This window comes from Mustela erminea, chromosome 2, assembly GCF_009829155.1.
Source record: "Mustela erminea isolate mMusErm1 chromosome 2, mMusErm1.Pri, whole genome shotgun sequence".
NCBI classification, from domain to species: Eukaryota; Metazoa; Chordata; class Mammalia; order Carnivora; family Mustelidae; genus Mustela; species Mustela erminea.
The window spans coordinates 133019806-133041412 of NC_045615.1; the positions used below are offsets into that span (position 1 = coordinate 133019806).

General features: G+C 40.2%; 1 protein-coding gene and 2 long non-coding RNA genes across 12 annotated transcripts in view; 1 reads left to right on the top strand and 2 right to left on the bottom strand.

Moving 5' to 3' along the window:
* The window catches only part of ATP8A1 (ATPase phospholipid transporting 8A1), a 237954-nt gene extending 224864 nt beyond the window's left edge, over nt 1–13090 (bottom strand). The window contains exon 1 of one of the 3 annotated variants that reach the window (XM_032334198.1): nt 12723–13090. In XM_032334198.1, coding sequence (XP_032190089.1) covers nt 12723–12771 — 49 coding nt within the window. In that variant the 5' untranslated portion in view covers nt 12772–13090. The remainder of the gene's footprint in view (nt 1–12722) is intronic. The other 2 variants (XM_032334197.1, XM_032334199.1) reach the window with 2 other exon arrangements.
* LOC116585035 lies at nt 8020–12130 on the bottom strand. Its single transcript, XR_004283445.1, has 2 exons — nt 11928–12130; nt 8020–11191 (listed from the first exon to the last, which is right to left on the bottom strand). It is a non-coding gene; the product is annotated as an uncharacterized LOC116585035 (long non-coding RNA).
* The window catches only part of LOC116585033, a 155588-nt gene continuing 146124 nt past the window's right edge, over nt 12144–21607 (top strand). For 4 of the 8 annotated variants that reach the window (XR_004283442.1, XR_004283443.1, XR_004283440.1 and 1 more), the window contains exons 1-3: nt 13118–13732; nt 14583–14653; nt 19634–19800. This is a non-coding gene — a long non-coding RNA (uncharacterized LOC116585033). Of the gene's footprint in view, nt 12317–13113; nt 13733–14582; nt 14654–19633; nt 19801–21607 lie in introns of those variants that run through there. The other 4 variants (XR_004283436.1, XR_004283439.1, XR_004283437.1 and 1 more) reach the window with 3 other exon arrangements.

The following is a 21607-nucleotide window of genomic DNA, read 5'->3' on the forward strand; positions in this document are numbered from 1 at the left end:
CTGGAAGAAAAATGTAAGTGAAAAATTATCATTACCTCGAAATGAGAAATTTTAGATTAAAGCGGAGATTTTAATGACAAAACTGAAAGATTACACATCATAAAAATTAACTTGGATACAGAGAAGAGTCCAAGATGGCAACATGGGAAGACCTTGAACTCACCTCCCCATGGACACACTGAATCCACACCTACCTATGGAACAATTCCTCCAGAGAAAATGAGAGACGGACAGAACAGCTTCTGTGTGACAAATGATAGAGAAACTATATAGAAGGTGGCAGGAGGGACAGACACATGGTAACAACTGGGAACCCCACCTCCAACACTGCAAACTGCAGTACTGAGAAACCATAGGCAGATTCATCTGCCCTAGGGTGCAGGAAAGAGTTGCCTTTAAGAGAACCAGTAGATCTACTAAGCACTCACGAGGGGATCTGCTGGAACTCTCTCTAGGTTGGTGGGGCTGGCAACCACCAGCCCTATTTATATTCCCCCACCACCTTGATAGTGTGGACAAGCCCTGGGTCTGGCCACCCCAGCTGGCCTGCTGCCTCAGCAAGCACGGGCCACTAACTTCTTCCGGCCACAGTTTAACAGAGCAACTAGAACATAAAGGAACCAGCCCCAGAAATGTGCTAAACCACAAGGCAGCTGTGTGCAATACTTTCCAGAGTCAGAGGGCCTGGGGAGTGCCACTGTTTATGTTCCCCTCCACCCTGTTAAGGCAGATAGAAGCAGGGTCTGGGCACCCTGGCTGGCCTGTTGCCTCAGCAAACCTGGGTCCCTGGCTGACTAGCCCCAGCATCCCACCAGAGGGGGGTCCGATGTGGTACACCCTGGGACACCCCTGGACAGCATCCACTACAACTCCAGCCATCTTGCCAAGGACACACAAAGGGGCAAAGCATCCCAGAACACTCCAGGCCCACACAGATCCAGCTCCAGCTCCTCACTAGGACATCAGCTACGTGGAGCACTGCAGGACTCTTCAACCCACACCCACTTCGGCTCCAGCTGTCCCACCAAGGTCCTCCCTATTCAGAGCACCCCGAGACTTTCTAGCCCACACCTGCCTTGGGCTCCAACCATCATGCTAGGGTGCCCTCTGCACAGAAAACCCTTAGACCACCCTGACCCATACCAACTTCAGCTCTAGTTACCCCACCAGAGGAACCCCTGCATGGGATGCCCCAGGATCCCTGGCCCACACCTGCTATAGCTCTAGTCAGCCAACCAAGGCCACCAGGCACACTGAGTCCACAGTGGAGACATCCCCACACAAGGCAGTTCCTTCAGGTTTAGTCCTAATTCATAGAAACAGATACACAAAGTCAAACAAAATAAAGAGACAGAAATATGTTTCAAGTGAAAGAACAAGAAAAAAACCTTAGGAAAGAAAATTAATTGAAAAGGAGCTAAATGGAACACTTGGGTGGCTCAGTGGTTTGAGTGTCTGCTTTTGGCTTGGGTCATGATTCTGGGGTCCTGGGACTAAGCCTTGCATTGGGCTCCCCACTTCTTCTCCCTCTGCCTGCCATTCCCCCTGCTTGTGCTCTCTTTCTCTCTGTCAAACAAATCAATAAAATCTTGGGGGGGAGAAAAAGGATATAAGCAACCTACCTGATAAAGAGTTCTAATAATGGTCATAAAGATATGACCAAAATGGAGAGAAGTGTGGATGAACTCAGTAAGAACTTTAACAGAGAGAGAAAAAAAACATAAAAAGAACCAATCAGAGTTAAAGAATACAATAACTAAAATGAAAAATACACCAGAGGGAATCATGAGTAGATTAGAGGACTCAGAAGAACAGATCCATAATCTGGAAGACAGGGTAATGGGAAGCACACAAACTGAAGAGCAAAAAAAGGTTTTTAAAAATGAGGATAAGTTAAGGGATCTCTGAGACAACATCAAGAGTACTATTATTAACATTATAAGGGTCTCAGGGGGAGGCGAGAAAAGGGCAGAAAACTTACTTGAAGAAATAATAATTGAAAACTTCTCTAAACTGGGAAGAGAAACAGGCATCTAGGTCCAAGGACGTTCAGAAGGCCCCAAACAAGATGAACCCAAGGAGGTCCACACCAAGACACACAATAATTAAAATGTCAAAGATTAAAGATAAAGAGAGAATCTTAAAAGCAGCAAGAGAGAGCCAGTTAGTTAGGTAGAAGGGAAACTCCAAGAGTCTATCCGCTGATTTTTTAGCAGAAACTCTGAAGGTCAGAAGAATGTAGCATGATCTATTCAAAATGCTAAAAGGAAAAAAAAAAAATCCACAACCAAGAATACACTACACAGCAAGGTTATCTATCATTCAGAATTGAAGGAGAGATGGTTTCCCAGACAAGTAGCAGTTAAAGTTCATCACCACTCAACTGGCCTTAGAAGGAATAGTAAAGGGATTTCTTTAAATGGAAAGGTAAAGGCCATAATTTGAAGAAAATTACAAAAGGGAAAAATTTTGCAAGTAAAAGCAAATACACAGCAAAGGTAGTAGAGCAACCACTTTTAGGGCCAGAATGAAGGCTAGAAGACAAAAGTAGTAAAATCAATTATATCTAAAAGATTAGTTAAGGGAATTCTCAAAATAAAAAAAAAGATGTAAAATATGATAACATATTTATAACACGTGGAGACAGCAGTAAAAATGGAATTCTTTCTCAATACGTTCAAACTTAAGTAACCATGAACTTAATATACTCTGCTATATACTCAGAATGTTACGGATGGACCTTATGGGAACCAGAAACCAAAACCTATGACAGATACACACACACACACACAAAGAGAAAGGAAGCCAAGCAAAACACTAAAGAGAGTCATCGATCACAAGGCAAGACAGCAAGAGAAGAAAGGAAAGGAGAAAATCTACAAAGATAACCAGAAAACAATTAATAAAATGGCAATAAGTACACATCTATCAATAATTACTTTAAATGTAAATGTCTATATGCTCCAATCAAAAGAAAAAGGGTGATAGAATGGATAAAAAAAATTAGACCTGTATGTATGCTGCTTACGAGAGACTCACTCACTCCAGACCTAAAACACATACAGACTGAAAGTGAAGCGGTGGGAAAGATAGTCCATGCAACTGGAAGAAGGAAAAAAAAAAAATCCAAGGTAGCAATACCTATATCAGAAAAAATAGACATTAAAATGAGGATACAAAAGACAAAGAAGGGCATAAGTATGGGACACCTGGGTGGTTGGTTAAGCTCCTGCCTTCAGCTCTGGTCATGATCCCAGCGTCCTGGGATCGAGTGCCGCATCGGGCTCCTTGCTCTGCAGGGAGCCTGCTTCTCTCACTATGCCTGCCTGTGTGTACTGTCTCCCTCTCTGACAAATAAATAAATAAAATCTTAAAAAAAAAAAAAGAAAGGCATATGTAATGATACAGGAAACAGTCAAACAAGAGGCTATAACAATTATAAGTATCTATGTACCGAAAACAGGAACACCTAAATACATAAAGCAAATACTGACAGGCATAAAGGGAGAAATAAAGGGAGAATTGACAGTTGTACAATAATAGTAGGGGACTTTAATTGTCCATTGATATCTATGGATAGATCATCCAGACAGAAAATCAATAAGGAAACAATGGCTTTGAATGATACACTAGGCAAGATGGATTTAACAAATATATATATATATATTTTATATATATATATATCTCCATATATATAATATATATGTAATATATATATTATATATGTTAAATCCATATATATCATTCATATTCATATATATATATATAAAAAAAACATTCTATTCACAAACAGAATATACATTCTTTTCAAGTGCACATGGAACATTCTCCAAGTTGGATAACATGTTAGGCCACAAAACAGGTCTCAATAAACTGAAATCATATCAAGTATCTTTTCTGACTGCAACCACATAAAACTAGAAATCAATTACAAAAAAAAAATGAGAAAAGAATGCAAACAAGTGGAGGATAAATAACATGTTTCTAAATACCCAATATGTCAATGAAGAAATTGAATAGAAAATAAAAAATAAAAAAAATACATGGAGACAAATGAAAACACAACAGTCTCAAATCTTTGGAATTCAGCAAAAGCAGTCGTAAGAGGGAAGTTTATAATCTTACAGCCTTACTTCAAGATACAAGAAAAATCTCAAATAAACTATCTAGCTTTATACCTAAAGAAATGAGAAAAAGAACAACTAAAGCCCAAAGTTAAAGGAAAGGAAATAATAAAAATCAGAGTGGAAATAAATAAGTCTTTCTACATTTTTATTCTCTATTTCAATGAAACCAAGAGATGGTTCTTTCGAATGATAAACAAAATTGATAAACCTTTAGGCAGACTCATCAAGAGAGGGCTCAAATAAAATCAGAAATGAAAGAAAATAACGAACTTCACTGAAATACAAAGAATAAGAGGCTACTACAAAAAGTTATATGCCAACAAATTGGACAACCTAAAAGAAGTGGGTAAATTCCTAAAAACATATAATATTCCAAAACTGAATCAGGAAGAAATAGAAAATCTGAACTGACTTATTACTAACAATGGAATTGAATTGGTAATCAAAAATCTCTCGACAAAACTCTAGGACCTAAAGTATCCACAGATGAATTCTACCAAACATTCAAAGAAGAGTTAACACCTATTTTCAAACAATTCCAAAAAAGAGAGAAAGGAAAGGTTCCAAATTCATTCTTCAAGGCCTGCATTATCTTTACACGCAAACCAAAGACACTACAAAAAATGAGAACTGCAGGCCAATATCCCTGATGAACAAAGATGCAAAAACCCTCTACAAAATATTCGCAAACCACATTCAATAATACATTAAAAGAATCATTTGCCACGATCAAGTGATGTTTATCCCAGGCATGCAAGAATGGTTCAATATTCATATATCAATCAGCACAGTGCATCACTTTAACAAGACAAAGGATAAAACCCGTATCATCTCAAAAGATGCAGAAAAAGCATCTGACAAAATTCAACATCCATTGATGATAAAAACTCTTTACAAAGTGGTTTAGAAGGAAAATACCTTAACATAATAAAGGCCATATATGACAAACCCACAGCTAACATCATACTCAATGGGGAAAAGTCGAAGTAGTCTCCTCTAAGATCAGGAAAATCTGCTATTTGAGACAATATGGATGAAACTACAGGGTATTATGCTAAGTAAAAAAAGTCCAAGACAAATAACATATGATTTCATTTAAATGTAGAATCTAATGAACAAATGAACAAAGAAACAAAAAACAGAAACACACAAAGAACAAACTCATAGTTGTCAAGGGGTTGGGGTGAGGGGTGCAGTGGGAGAATGGGCAAAATGGGTGAAGGTAAGTGGGAGATTCAGGCTTCTGGTTATGGAATAAATGAATCACAGGGATGAAAGGTACAGCATAGGGAATATTGTTGTCTGTCAATTGTGTTAGTAACAGAACTGTACGGTGACAGACGGTAGCTACACTTGTGGTGAGCAGAGTATAACATACAGAGAAGTTGAACCAGTATGATGCACATCTGAAACTAATTTAACATTGTATGTAAACTATCCTTCAGAAAAATTTAATTTAAAAATTAGTATTTAATTTATGAAAATTAGTATATACACGAGACAACATAGAAGTTAAAAGGTAAACTATAAACAGAGAATTTAACATATCAGAAACTTAAAATTCAATACAAATCAAACTTCATAAAGGAACATGCATAAACTATTTGGAAAATATTAAAAATCATTAAACTTACCAAAGAATATATTCAACCTAATAACTGGAAGCAAGCAATGTAAACTTAGAGATGCATTTTTTGCATTGTACATTTAAAAGGATGAAAAAAGATGGCAATCCAATGTTGAAGAAGAGATATAGAAATAGGTACTCTTGTTCACTTTCAGTGGTTGTATAAATTAGTATAAATAGTCTTTCCAGCAATTCTGAAATATGTATCACAGCCATTTAAAAGGTACATACTTTTGATCCAGAAATCCCTTTTCTAGGGGCCTTTAACAAAGAAATAATCAGAAAAGTATAGAGATAGCTCTAAAAATGCTTATCCAAGAATCATTTTTTAAAACCTTGAAATAATTTACATGCCGTAAATGTCACATAAGATTCCTTAAAATTATATACTAACATAAAAATACTAAGCTTTCATAAAATTAATGATCTATGTATTCAACAAACTGTATTGAGCCCCTACTAAGTTCCAGGCTCGACTCTAGGCAGAAGCTATAAACAGTGGCAGCAAAAATTCATCCTTCATGCAGTTTACAAAAATCTGTATCTGATAGAAGGATGCCCATGAAATGCTAAGTGGAAAAAAAAACATTTAAAATTCTATAGAGTATGATCTCATGTCACTTAATAAACTTATTTCTCATCTCCTAGAAAATAGTTGGAAAGAATATATGCTAAAATGTTAATATCCATTTGGATGGCATAGTGTGGGGTGATTGTAATTGTCTTTTTGACACCTTTTGCAATATGCGTTTTTTTCCAATGAGAATGTTACACTTCTGCAATCAAGAGAACAAAGTTCAGAGTTAGCCATTTTTCTGACAGACAAACATGGAGGGCCACTATGTCCGGCAAAGCTGTGAGTGTGGAGGACAGCAGTAAACAGATCACTGTTCACACTGTTTTTTGTTTTTGTAAATTGCTCCTATTGTGGTGCTCAGGTTCCAGGAGGGTGTCTTGTAGGTGTGACTGTGAGGCATCTCTAGATCGTATTACCTCTTAGATCACAAGATTCATTTATTCATTCAATAGTATCTGAGCTTCTACTACATTGCAGGCAATGTTCTCAGTGGGGGCCATATATCAAACAGACAAAAATCCCTGTATTTAGTTTAGGGAGTTTACAATCCACAGAATAATAACTTTGAAAGATGTGGGCTCCAGTTACTAATGAAGAATGAAACTGTTGCCTTTATAATATTTACATTCTAATGAAACTCTGTGACTAGAAACCCAGACAACAAACATTTCACTGACTTCTAAAGTATACTCTGATCATGCAAACTTCTGTGGTTGTAAAGTAGGCTCATGATTCAATTCTCACTGGTTTTGAAATAATATAGTGAAAACATGAATGATAGTCTATAGATTAGAAAATCCTAAAAGAGTTTGGTTCTGCCACACTTCTTATCTCCAGAATTACACTAAGTGAAATGACATGTATTGGGGATTCTCAAATATTAACTACACAACGTATCACTATGTTCATAAACCCTCTCTCTCACAATGCCATGTCAGTTCTAAATCTTTAACCCATCTCCAGATTTCCTTGGGGATCTCCTTCATTCACACCTTTCTGTCCCGTCACCAAAATTAGCTGGCACACAGCCGGTGAATAAAACATGCTTGTTAAAGGAACAAATAATCTTAGTCATCTTTTACCTGGACAAATGAAACTACCTCCCCGCAATTTCCCTTTAACAGTTCTTACAGAAACTACCTGAATGTTCCTTTTGTTATCTTGTAAGTAAATAGAATATAACACTCTGTAAAATTACAAACATTTTAAAGTTGTCATTTATACAGACTGGTTTAGAAAAGCAATACCTGAAACAACTAAATTTATTATTTAGCACATATTTTACACAATCAAATGAAGGTCTTACATTTCAGCATTATAATATTCAGCAGAAGAAAATGTAAACTTTGGGACATGTATGTGTAACATTTCCTTAGTTTTGAACAATTTAATGCTTACTATTTTGTAAATTATAAGTTCTAGAACATTCCTTTATTGCAAGCAAGAGCCTTTAACAATCTGAATACCTGATGGCGATGGTGTCTGTTAGCTGCCCATCCAACAGCCATTCTTTCTTTTTCCCTAATAAAACATTGAGTAATGTGCCCAGCTAGAAAATTCCATTTCCCAGCTTCCCTTGCAGATGGAAGCCAAAGTAAAATTAGGATGAGTCTTTGTGTGGTACTTCCAGGAAAATCCTTTGGTCTTTCATCTTTCTAGGTTTGTTTTTGGTTTTGTTTTGTGTGTGAGTGTGTGTGTGTGTGTGTGTGTGTGTGTGTTATCTTTCCCTATCTGGAGCTTTTCCATGATGACTGGAAGTCCAGCAACCATCTTATGACTTCATGGAAGATGCTGAAGCAAAGGCACAGAAACAATGTCCCTTCTGACTTCATGAATTGAGCATGAATGATTACTGACCTATACTGCCTACCTCCATACTAGGGTGAAAAAACTGTGTGTAATCCACTGTAATTTCAGTCTCTCTTTTTAGCACTCCTAATGTTGTACTGAGAAATCCATTTGGTTCAGCCAGGGTAAAAATGAAGAAATTCAGAATTCTTAGCTTTTTGCTTTATCCTGTTTTGCTTTCTGGAAAATATATCTACTATCAGGGTTTCAACTATTACTTCTGAACTAAAGATTGCCCTTTGATTTTGCCCACATCGAACCTCCAAGTTTAAGTATCATCAAAACACGTCCTTTTGGATATCCCACAATTCCTACGTCTTATTGTATTGACCCTCCTTCTCAATTTCCTTATCTTTTCATAGATTTTTCCCAATCAGTTTTAAGACTAAAGCAGAGTTCCTCAAAATGTGTTTCATCTATACCAGAACATCCTAACAGTTTCATTAAGAATGTAGTTTCCTAGTCCTAAATGAAGAAAATCTTTATGAGTAACTCAGGAAATTACAGTTTTAATGAGATACCTGAGATCTTACAAACATTAAAATTTAAAATTACCCCTTGAGAACCTCCTTTCATTTTATCCATTTGTCTCCTGTCCTATATTGCTATGTCCTATGGTATGACCTTTGTAACTTCTTTTCCTACTAATCTCCCCTACACTCTTCCTTTAACCCTCCTGACTCTCTTGCCTTGGGGATCTCTGCTGTGACTGTTTCCTCTGCCTGGAACACTCTTTCCCTAGATCCTCACAAGGCGAACTCTTCCATTTCCACCACGTCTTTTTTCAGTGAAGGCCAACCTAACCAATCTATTTGAAGTTGGAATCCATCCACCAACCTTAACACACTACCTTCTTGTTATATTTCCCATAGTACTTACTACATAATGAATCCTGTATTTGTTAATGTATTGTGTTTGGTCTCTTGCCTCACTAAAATGTAAGGACCTCCAGAGCTGGGCTTTTTCTATTCTATTCACTGATGCATCCCAAGTACTAGGAATAGTACTTATAGGAGCTCAAGGGATACTGCTCACCTGAGTTTATGTTTTACTTAGAAATAATCTGTGATTCCTCCCTTCCCATCTTCACTGCTCCACTCCAAAACTACTCCTGCCCTTCGTCATTACTAGACTTTTTCTTTTCCTTTCTTTTTTTTTTTTTTCCCTTAATGACAGAGTCTATCTACAGTGCCATTCTGTCCAAAATATCCAACAGGCTTCCAGAATGTATCTTTCTAAGATACTTCTTTGTGGATGTCATTCCCCTATGATGATTTGGCTCCTAACTGGGCCTGTTATATACTATGCACTGGCATCATGCTTGAATGAGAAATGGATTAGAAACTCTAAGATCTTCAAATACTTGATTCTATATCCAAATGACTCATCTTGGCATTTGAAATGGCCTATAATCTAGCAGGAATCTACCTATCCAAATTTATATTCTATTCCTTCCAAGTTTCCCTCTGCTCCTGGCCAATTTCCTTAAGATCTCTCAAATAAGCCATGTTTAACATTCACTATTTTTTTCAATTGGTTACTCTCTACCTTCAGTACTCTCCCAACTACTAAAAAAAAAAAAAAGAAGAAAAAGAAAAGAAAAAAACAAAAGACAATATCCTTTGGATATTGTGTGCTACTCACACCTGAAGACCAGAGCCATCTAGCATTATCTGAGCCCCAGAACTATTGATTTAGAATCTATACCTAACAAGATCCCCAGATAAGTCCTATGCACCTTAAAGTTTGGGAAGCACTCATCCCAAATTATTTCTCAGTGAAGTGTTCCTGAGCAGGCCTCATGCTCTAAGTCCTGACCTCCAATGGGAACTATGTCACCCATAGCAAACACAATGTTCTATTAATAATATCCTCTCCTAGATTATTTATTCCTTATTTCATGTAAGTTCTTTAGACCCCATTTGGATGTAAATAACTTGCACACAGGACAGCCACACATCTGGCCAATTTGGCTGCAGGGAACAGAAACCTATTTAAGTCACTTCAAGGGAAAAAAGAGCTAATTCTGACAGTACTTGGGAACGGGGACTAGCCAACTCAGGGTGGGGGTGGTTTCCAAGGTTGGGCTACCTCTTCTCAGTATCTCTGCACCATTCTCTCCACCCAGTGCATTCTCTCCCCTATTTTTCTCTCTTCACCATAGTTCCTGTTTCCTCATGTCAGCAATCATGTGACCCATTAGAGCCGGCTCTTCTCTTCTCTACTACCCTATTCACCTATGCCCCTTTCTGCTTCCATTTTCCCCTCCCACTCGAAGCTTCACTCTTTGCACAAGACAGAGGATCACCACAGAGAAGCTTTCTGAGCCAAACCACAAGGTTACAAGTGTCTGTGCCACTATGGAGTGTCTGCCCCTGAGTCGAGCCCATCCTACTCCCTCATCAGCCGAGCCAAAGGGGTTGCAGTTCAGAACAAGGCCCTGCAGGCAGCAGGAGCTATCCAAGGAGAATATTCCTTAAGAAAGAAAAGTGTGGGCAGGGTGGGCAGTGAGCCACATCTGCAGCTCACAAAGTCATTATTTATGTTGTCTTCACCGTAGTCCTGAGCAAAATACTGAGCACATAATAAACTGAAATCAACCAATATGGGAGGCAAGGGTCATTCACCAAGCTCTACTATGGCCCTGACACTGTGCTGGATGCACAGAGAATACAAAGATTAAATAAAAACAGTCCTTATTTTCCCAGAGCACTACATCCAAAATGTGTCACTGAACTAGCTACTTGACCTTGGGCAAGTACCTCACCCACTTGGGCCACAGTTCCTTCCACTATTAGATGAGACCACCTTCCCTTACCTGCAGGGGTGTGGTAAGATTCCATAAGGCAGGCTTTCAGGAAAATGTTTTGAAAAATACACGGGACAATCAAACACAATACTGTAGCCTTTTAATACTAAAAAAGTCCTCTCCTATGTCACAGGTTTTGCATTGTTTTCTGGTGTTTTCTCTCGTCCTCATTTCTCACAATATAGGATTCATCCATGACTGCTCTGTGAAAAAACAATCCCAATTATTACTACTATATTTTCATCACCCGTATGGCTTACTCAGGTAGTGATTAGGAATAGTCTATCCATTTCACTCAGAGTTACAAAACAAAAAAGAATGAGTTGTTTACTGTGTACATTTCAAAAATAACACTATCATTTATTCACCTTTTACCTGAAACTGTAATGTCTTATATACTTTTTTCATTACAGTACAAAGAAGAAATATGTACTAAATTCCTGTGTAGGCCACAGGTCAGTTGTGACTTGTGGAGACACCTACTCACAGAAGTTTCATTTAGTCGCTGTAATCAGTAAACCATAGATATTAGAACTCAATGCCCCCGTATTTTTACATCAAGACCCTAAGAAGGAAAAACAATAAAACGGCCTGTCAGAAGCCCGGGAGTTCTATTCTCCTAACTGCTGTATCTTTTTACTAAAACCACTTTCCCACCTGCCTCACATTAAAGGATGGGGTAGGGGGGAGGCCGCAGACCAGGGATGATGGCAAGATAGGTTCTTTCTCGAAAACATGTTATTCCACTCTGCAGGATTCAAGTGCTGGTTTGTGGGACAGCAAAACAAGAAAACAAATATCTAGATATATACACTCTTGGCTTTGCCATAAGCAACATCAAGAAATAATTTCCGAGTGACCATCACTTGCCAGCAAGAATGCAGAGGGCTCCTCAGAGAAGCCGAAGAGGGTGCCTCGGCCCCCCCAAAGCTTACTTACTATACCCTTGGACATCTGTTGCTCAGCGCTGACAGGTGTAGCCATTCAACAGCTGGCCCTGGGTGGAGCAAAGGAGACAGCTTCCACCTTGCTAAAAAGTCAGCTCAGCTGGCCAAAGTGAGGATCTCAGGTAAAAGGAAAAAAAAAAAAAAAAAAAAAAAAAAAAAAAAAAAAAAACCAGAAACAAAACCGAAATCTCCGATGGAAGCTGGGTGAGACTCCACTGCAGGGAGAATTGCAGAGACTGTAATGCACAGAACCCGCTGAGCACCCAGCCCCAATTAAGGCTTCTCACGCTCTAAGAGGCAAGGGGCTGTGGATCAAAGGCTCCTGCATCTGGGAAAGATACTCCGCTCCTCCGGGAGCCCTGGTGTGGGGGCTGCAAAGAGGTGGGTGCTGGAGGCGGGGGAGGCGGGCTGGGGATCTGTTCACTAGGGTGAAGGAGCCCAGCGGAGACCCGGAGGCTTGTGCGCCAGTGGGAAGGGCGGTGGGCAGGACGAGAGCGCTCGGTGACAGGAACCGAATGGTCACGCTGCGGTGTAAAGCAAGCTTCGGGGCTCCGGTCGAGGACATCAATTCCGGGGATCTAGAGCAGGAAAGGGGTCTGCCAGTGCACTGGAGGCGACGCAGAGAGAAGGGTCCGCCGCGGACCAGGCGCGACCGCCAGACTTACCTAGGGGAAGAGGTGGGACCGCACATCTTTTCCCTAATACACACACAGCCCGACCCCAAGCTGGCCCAGGGCCACCCCCGTGCGCGCTGCGCGCACAGCCCCGCGCTGCGGCGGCCACTCACCCTCCGCGCGGGAGCGGATTTCCGACACTGTCCTCCGCATGGTGGGCATCGCGGCGACCGCTGCAGGTGGAGCCTCAGCCGGGACTCTGCACCTGTCACAGCGCCGCGCAGGCTGGAGACCAGGCTGCGCCGCACCGAGTGCTCAGCCGCCGCGCGGGCCCCGTCGCCCACCCGGGGCAGCGCCGCCGCTGGACGGCCCCCGCGCGCCGGGGCAGGAGGAAGAGGCGACGAAGGTGGCGGCGACCGCAGAGCTAGGCGAGCTTCCCAGCAGCCGCGGAGGGGGCGGCTCGGGGAGGGGAGGAGCTGGGGTGCCGGCGCCGGGGGAGGGGTCGCCGGGGCGCGCGCTTACTCGCTCCCGCGGCAGCGCGGCGGCGGAGTCGGGAGAGGGGCGGGGAGAGACCCGGGAGAACCTCCTCCTCCCCGCCCCGCTCCGGGCCGTACCATTCCTGAGAGGGCAGGGTGGGCAGCTCCCAGCCTCCTCTTCCCGGCTGGGCGCCCTCGCTCCGCCTGGCGGCTGCGGCTCGGCCTGTCTTTCGTCAACACCACTCTGACTCTCCTAAATCTTGACCAGAGTGGAAGGGGTGCTTCGGGGCGTGCATCTCCCCGTGTCCCCTCCCGCTACCCTCTGGCTTGTAATAACAATGGAGTTGCCCGCGGTCTGGAAAGCTGTGTTGGGTCTGAGTCGGCGGGCGAGGGGCGAGAGGGGTTGGGACGCCAAGGGTTAAGTGCCAGCCCCGGCAATGGAAGGGAAGCGCGAGTTTGCCGCCTGGGTGGAATTCTAGCCTCTCCGGGCGGCCACCAGCTCCCGCCGCCTGAGCTGCACTTGCTCCCTCGTCTGGCCCACGAGCAACAGGCTCTGAGGCCGGGCTCACCCCGGAGCTACTGCTCCTCCTGCCGCTGGTGTCTGGGTGCGTCTGGAACCCCTGCGAGTGGGCCGGTGCGTCCCGCCAGTGCGTGCTCTGTAGCCCGACAAAGCTCGGGAATTGCAATAAATTCAACTATTGGGCCAGGTGGTTCAAAAATCACTTTTGGTTTGTTTCGGGTTTTTGCTTTTACTCAAACCTGCAGGAAGTTGGGTGCAGTGGTTTTACCTGAAATATATTAGGAAATGTCCTAATTTAAAAATCCATAAATATAGACTAGATTTTAATTTCCTTCGTATCCTAGAGATCGTCACAACTTCATTACCTCTTATTTTTTATACCGAGGTCTATGCTAACAAGTATGGAGACCACTATGGTAGAGGTATATATACATTTGCTGATCTTATCGAGTTAGGATGTGAGGTTTTATGTAGATTCTGGTGAGCTGCTGAAATGGTAAGAAGGAATAAATTAAGTTAGAAGCAAATTGCTTCTTCCCTCATCTTGTGCTCTTGGTCCAGCTCCCAGCGGAAGAGAGACCTTACATGGAGGCCTTTCACGTGAGCTGCTTTCAGATCCTGCAAGGAGAGATCTGAGGAAGTTTGACCACAGAAATAAGTGATTATTCCCAAACCTCAAGAAAAAGTGAAATCTACTAGTAGCATCTTATCTCCATTTGTGGTATTTCCTTTGCCTCCTGCAGGTAACATTTGCTAATCAGGGCCCTGCCTTACAGGAATACTCTCGCCAGGCGATCAATGCATATTTATGAAGAGCCCACTCCACTTGACTTTGAGTCAGAGGCTGGGATTAGAACAAAGAAATATTTCCAGGATTCATAGAACATCAGCAAGGGTAGAGCCGGGCTCAAGATAACTGTGTTCTAGTGATGGTCATGATTTGCTCGTTATGTTCTTATAAAAACAAACAAACAAACAAGAAATGAGCATGCAGTCTTCTTAGGACAATTGTCACTGGCCATTTTTATTTCTTCCAGGTCCAGGACTTCCTGTATAAAGCAGGCATCCTCTAACTTGATAAATATGAGACTGGAACAAAATTAAAAGGGTAAGTACAACATGGAGACAGTAAACAACAACAACAACAATAACAACAACAGAAAAACAGCTTTAAAAGTTAGTGAATAGAAACTAGAAATAATGCTGAGCTTTTATGACTAACATTTTAGGTGTAATTTTATGCACAGCCCGAGCCAGTTTTTATTCAAAACCAGTGCAGAGCAGCATGCCAGTATTCGATTTATGAACAGTCACCTTTGTAATTCCTAACAAGCTCTCAAATGAAGCTTAGTTCTGCTTATTTACAAATAATAATTAACTGAAGGGAGTTCCAGAGATTACCTCTGTTTTCCAGACAGCAATCCAGTTTATATGTTTCTCTGTGTTTGTGTGTCCCATTACCAACCCATCAGTGAAAATGACAACATAGGCCACTTGTTCAGGAAATGACAACTGCCTTTCATACAGAGATGATCATTGCATGATATAGACTGTATCTTGCTGTGTGTTGACTCCCAGATTATTTTATCACTATATCTATAATGGTAAGAGTATCCCAACAAACTCATTTCTGGAAAAAACCACTCATTCCTGATTGCTAGAAATCACACACATTTTTATGAGGTCAGAAACCTGATTGACAAAGAATATTGCACTAATCTACATCGGCTTGATTTCAAAGCCATCTCAGATAATTTCATCTTCCGTTGGTGAGCAAAGTGCAGTGTGCCAGTCCCTGGCATGGGACTCTGGTTCCAGCACCATGACCTTGTCACAGAATCTGTAGTACAATTCAGACGTCAGCAAGATCATTTCAAAGCTTTCAGGTCCTATAACTACACTACTGGTAGATTTAGAAGGAAGAGAGTTATTCAAGGACATCTTCTCCAAGGACCAGGTTTTATCAACCTCCACAAGATATACATTAAATGCATAAAATGTGTGAGGTGCCAAGCCAGAGTGCTAGGTGACAAAGACACCTAAATCACATGTGAGAGCAATGTAACAAATGTAACTAGCAATGTAATGTAACAAAGGCTGATACTTAATGTCCAGTAGCCCACAGACATTGAGAAAAGGAGAGAGTCCAAGAGCTGAGGTAATCAACACGATTGAACTGGGCCTTAAAGTCAGGGTTAAGGCTGTAGAAATGAAACAGAGACATTATTTCAGGTAGGAATGCTTAGCATATAGTAAATACTCAACAGTGATTGTTTAGTGAATGTTTAAGGGAAACAATGATCAAAAAACCTATATCCTTGAGAGGAACAGAGAGATCAGTTTGACTATGACAAAGCTTCTCTGTGGAAATCTGTACGCTTTGAATGGGTAACTTATATGCTATGTGAATTAGAGCTAAATAAAGATGTTAAAAATATGTCTTTGCCATTGTCAGCCAAAAAATTACCAAGTCCAGAAATTCAAAAAGAGATGTTAGAGGATATTCCTACCTTGGTGGGTTTTCACTTACCTGATGTTGCCTGAGTTGGTTGTTATTTGAGGCCACCAAGGATTAAGACTTTGGTCTCCTTTGGGAGGAACTCATAGTCATATAGGTGAGAGACGAATGCTGATTTGCTGATTTATAATACAGCCAAAAATGCTTTGTGAACTTGTGGCCTGAAGGTGTTCTCATGCCTGAGAACCCGGCATCCAGTTAGGACTGAGGTGTGGAAAACCCATTTCTACACTGCCATAAATTACAGATGCTGAATAGTGCTGGCCACTATACTCTAAATTCTTCTGCAGATGCACAAAATAACTGGATACATTAATGTTAAATTATCAATAATTACAATTTTAGTCGAAAATTGAGGTTAAAATATGACATAACATTCTATTAAATTGCAAAGCTACCTGGTTATTGTAACAAAAGATGCTTATTACCTTTGGTGCATAGTTGGTATTACACTGATTCAGCAGATAGGGTAGGGTTAACATATTATATTATTAGATTTGTAAGGCATATTTCCCAAGTCTTCCCATCTTAACTGCTCTCTTTCTGTCACCATCCCTTCCATGCTTATCCCTCCAATAAACCAGAAAATTCTCTAGGCTCTGTTTCCAAAGTATATCTTAATTCTTTTTTTTTTTTTTAAGATTTTTTATTTATTTATTTGACAGAGATCACAAGTAGGCAGAGAGGCAGGCAGAGAGGCAGGCAGAGAGGAGGAAGCAGGCTCCCTGCAGAGCAGAGAGCCCGATGTGGGGCTCGATCCCAGGACTCTGGAATCATGACCTGAGCCGAAGGCAGGGGCTTTAACCCACTGAGCCACCCAGGTGCCCCAAAAGTATATCTTAATTCTTTCCACTTCCCTTCATCTTTGCCACTTTTGTATACCGTGATCTCTCACCTATAATAACCTCCTCACGGATCTGTCTGCTTTTATTTTTGTCACCCATTCAAATTCTAGGTGCCATAGTTATTATTCTCAAACACAAATTGGTTTATATTATTTCTCAAGACTCTTCAGTGGCTTCCTATAGCACTGGGAATGAAACTCATACTCTTCATGATTTTTCTCCTTGCCTTCCTCCCAGATTCATCTTCTGCCCCCTCATTTGGTCACTGGGCTCGGATTATCCCATACCCAACCCCAACTTAGATGGCCCTGTTTCCCAGAGTGCTGGCCCGCACCATCTTGTCTTATTCCGTCCTTCTCCTAGCACTTATCTCTATCTGAAGTTTTCTTATTTGCTTGTTTACATGTTTATGAGAAATAGGTCTTGCTACATTTGTCTCAATTCCAATTAGTGTCTGTCGTATGGCACAGTATCAATACATATTTGTAGAATGAAAGAATGAATTGAAAATTGTGTGTACTGCGAATGATCTGGTTCCCTAAGATTGGACAGTGGACTTCAGTAGCAGAATAGGTAGCATTCTATTTGAAATGATAACGAAATATGTCCTTTATCAACATGTATACTTGAATATATTACTTTGTCAGAATTATTTACATGAAATAATTTAGAGCATATTTGTCATGAAGTACTTGAGATCAGAAAAATCTTATGAATACCATATTGACTTTTGTCAAAATTAAGTGATGAAATTTTTAAAACAAACCAATTTCAACTAAAAGCTCTAAATCTGTTGTCATTGAATAATTCAGGCACTTACTCTTACTCAATGATAAAATCAATACTTTCTCTCATGCCTATGATTCATTTCTCGTGGCTGTATCATCATTTTCTGTTCCAACACCTTAGCAAGGTTTTAATTCAAAATTATAATGTTTTTAAACATTATTATCATCTTCATATACTTGGAATCTCCAACAAAAAAGTATAATGATATTTTCTTCACAGTAATTGAAAATACTCTTCTCTTGTTTAAATGAAACTAGAATTTTAAAATGTGGATTTGTATTATATGAAAGGACTTTAAAAAAATTTTTTTAAAGATTTTATTTATTTAGTTGACAGAGATCACAAGTAGGGAGAGAGGCAGGTGGGGGGGGCGGGGAGTAGGCTTCCTGCTGAGCAGAGAGCCCGATGTGGGGCTCGATCCCAGGACCCTGAGATCATGACCTGAGAAGGCAGAGGTTTAACCCACTGAGACACCCAGGCACCCCATATGAAAGGACTTTTAATAGAAAATTTAAAAACTATCGTCTAGGCTATTTAAAATAGCATTCAGTTCACAGACAATCTTTTAGGAAAAATGTTACTGAATATTTTACTCAGAAAGTAAATGAACAGTTAAGGGAAAACAGTCTTAGGGTTGAGATCTAAAATTCATACCTATTAGTTCAAACTCATAAGAGACTAATTAAATGGTAAGATTTTTACTTTAAACGATTCTTTCCTATCATAGCCAGGAATTGTAAATTAGTACCTAATCAGAAGTACAATCCCCCCCCCCCACCAAAATTAACCAACAACATTTTAGTAGTACTGATCCTCTGTAAAATATTATTGTAATATACTTTTTGAACTTTAGAGGTAGTACATTTATCATGGTATTGTCATGGATTTTGAGATTTTAAAAAGCAGCTTTATTGAGATATAATTGACATACAATAAACTTCATCTACTTAAATTTAAATACGAGAAGTTTGGGCATAGGTATCCCCTGTGAAGCCATCACCTCATTTAAGATAATGAACATGTGTCTATCACTTCCAAAAGTTTCCTCTTGCCCCTTGGTATGGTTGTTCTATATAACTTGAGATACCTTTTCTCCATGCATGCAATACAACTTATTGAGTGCCCACCAGGTTCTAGACACTGAGCTGGGTATTGGAGATTGAGTTAAAGCAAATAGGTTCCAGGCCCTTCCAGAACTCATGACATTGATCAAATAATGATGTAAATAAATATAAAATCAGAACTATATAGCACAGTCTAAGGAAAGATAGTCTACACCTGCATATAGTGATTGTACTACAAAGTATTTCTGGGCTTTCACATTATATTTAGAACTCTTTAAGTTTGTTTATATGTGTTTTTGTCATAGATCTAAAGATGTACAAAAATTGTGTTTCTACTGGATGCTATGGCTTTTATCTTGAAAAAAGTATAATGTTTGTTATATGGAAAAGATAGCCAGTGAAGAAAAGAAATTTTATTATAAGTCATTTCTTTGATGTTGCCCAGAAAGCCTATATTGGAAACCAAAAGAAAAATCCAAGGAGATCTTACTTTTTTTTCTTGCCATGTTAATTAGATGCTGTTTCAGGAAGGAAAGATGGCAGTACTGTGGAAAAATGTACTGAAAGAGATGAAAATCTCAGAATTTTCATTAAAATTTGAGTATAACAGTAAATGAGATGAATAATTATCATTACCAATATAATTTTATAATTCCATGACTTTTAATTGAGAAAGAATGGCAAGCCTAAAAAAAAAGTTTCCTGATGGATTGAAATAAGCCATAACTTTCAAATATGAAATATTTGCCACTTGCATTTTGCCCTCTTGGATGATATAGCCTCTGCACAAGTTCATAATTCATTGCAGTGTTTAGCAGATTTATTGGAAAATCACAGTGGGTTTTTTTTTTTCCTCTGATCCGAAAAATCAGAAACAACATCTGCTGGAAAGAGGAATTATTTATTACTCTAATTTCTTGCCAACATTGAACTCTGAGGAAATCCACTGAACGGAGAAAGCGAGCCAATCCAGGATTACAGTTTAGTAATCCCCTGAAGAAAAAATGGGGGAACACTATGAAGAAAAGATATGAAGAAGGTGCTCTCTGTAGATTCAAGGTTTGTGGGGCTGGAGACACTGGAGGTAGGAGCACAGTGAACTAGGGGTGAGTAGGAGAGCAGACGCTCGGGCCTTTTGTATAGGTGGGCTTCCGTATGCCAGACTTCGAATGTGGGCTCCCCTTCTGTGCCTGTACTGTCTTGTCTTTTCTTTTTTCCCCCCATTTGTTTTTACTCTGAAAACTGACCTCAGCCTGCTACATTGGAACCTCTTTCCTCCTCCAGCATCCATGCTGTTCCGTCTCCCTCTGGCTCTCATGCTCTCAGAAGCCAGGTACCCTCTAACTGAGGCTGCTTCAATCTGCTGCCTGGGTAGCCCCTTGGTTTTCAGTTGACAAGATTACTGACTCCTACTTAACTTTTCTCCCCAGCAACTTTACAGAAAATTCACTTATATAAAATCAAATGCAGCCATTTAAATGTACAAGGTGGTGAGTGTGACAAATGTATATGCCCATGTATCTTCCATGACGGTCAAGATCAGCAGGGTCCCAATGCCCACTGGCTTAATCTTGCTCCTACCTCTGGCTCCTCTTGGCTTCTCACTGGTTCTTGATTTACAGTGAGAGTGCAGGAGGCAAAGGGAAACTTATAGTTTGGGAAATACTGAGAAATAAATTTGAGTAAGTACAGGAACCAAATGAGGGGGCACTGTGCAGACCCACAAAGGTGATGGAACGCATGCATAAAGTGAAGGGGAGGCAGCACAGACTTGGGGACACGATAGACTAGTGTTTTGAAAAGATTCTTGTGATAACAGAATGTGGGATGTGAATTAGAAGCAGAGATACCAATTTTGGAGATGCCAAAGATCTGCTCAATTAGCAGAGGAAAAGGTGATTTTTTTTTTAAAAGCTTGAATATAACGAGACATTTTTAGTAATACTTACAGGACTATAGAGAGTAAAGGACATGTTTACCTGAAAAAAAAATAGATAATCTTCTCTGTATAGTTATAGACATAGAGAACGGCTATATTTGAACTTTTTAGATACTGAGTCGATTTCTTATTGAATCAATTTCTGACATTTGAAGAAGGGAGATTGCCTTTGTTACTTTCTTTGAAAGATGCTATGTGAATGTTATATTTGAGCATTTGTTTAATTAATGGAAGTGTTTCATTTATCTTTTAATGCTACTTATTGATTTCAAGAGACTTGTTGCAAGAATGCTCATTAGTATTTAGAATGCTCATTAGTATTTATTAATATGTTAAAAAATGTACCTCTATATGTCATTTAAAAAAAGGTTTAATTGCACATAATAGAAAACCCCAAAATAGCAGTGGTTTATACAAGGCTGAAGTTTACATCTTTTTTTTTTTTTAAGATTTTATTTATTTATTTAACAGACAGATATCACAAGAAGGCAGAGAGGCAGGCAGAGGGGGGGGGCGGGGGAAGCCGCCTCCCTGCTGAGCAGAGAGCCTGATGTGGGGCTCAATCCCAGGACTCTGGGATCATGACCTGAGCTGAAGGCAGAGGCTTCAGCTGACCCCCAGACCCACCCAGGCACCCCGAGATTGAAGTTCATTTCTTGGCACATGAAAGAAGTCTGATGATAGGCTGTCTACTATCATCAGATATCTGGCATCTTCCCTTTCTGTTCTGCCATGCTAACAAGTGGTTTCCATCCTCAAGGTCATCTCAGGGTCCTGGGTAGCTTCTGTTGTGCCAGCCATAACATCCACATTGAAAAATGAGGAATAGAATAAGGATACAAAGGGACCCGAGCGTGCTTTAAGCATCCGTTACTGAAATCTTACATGAAAGTTATGCTCATATCTT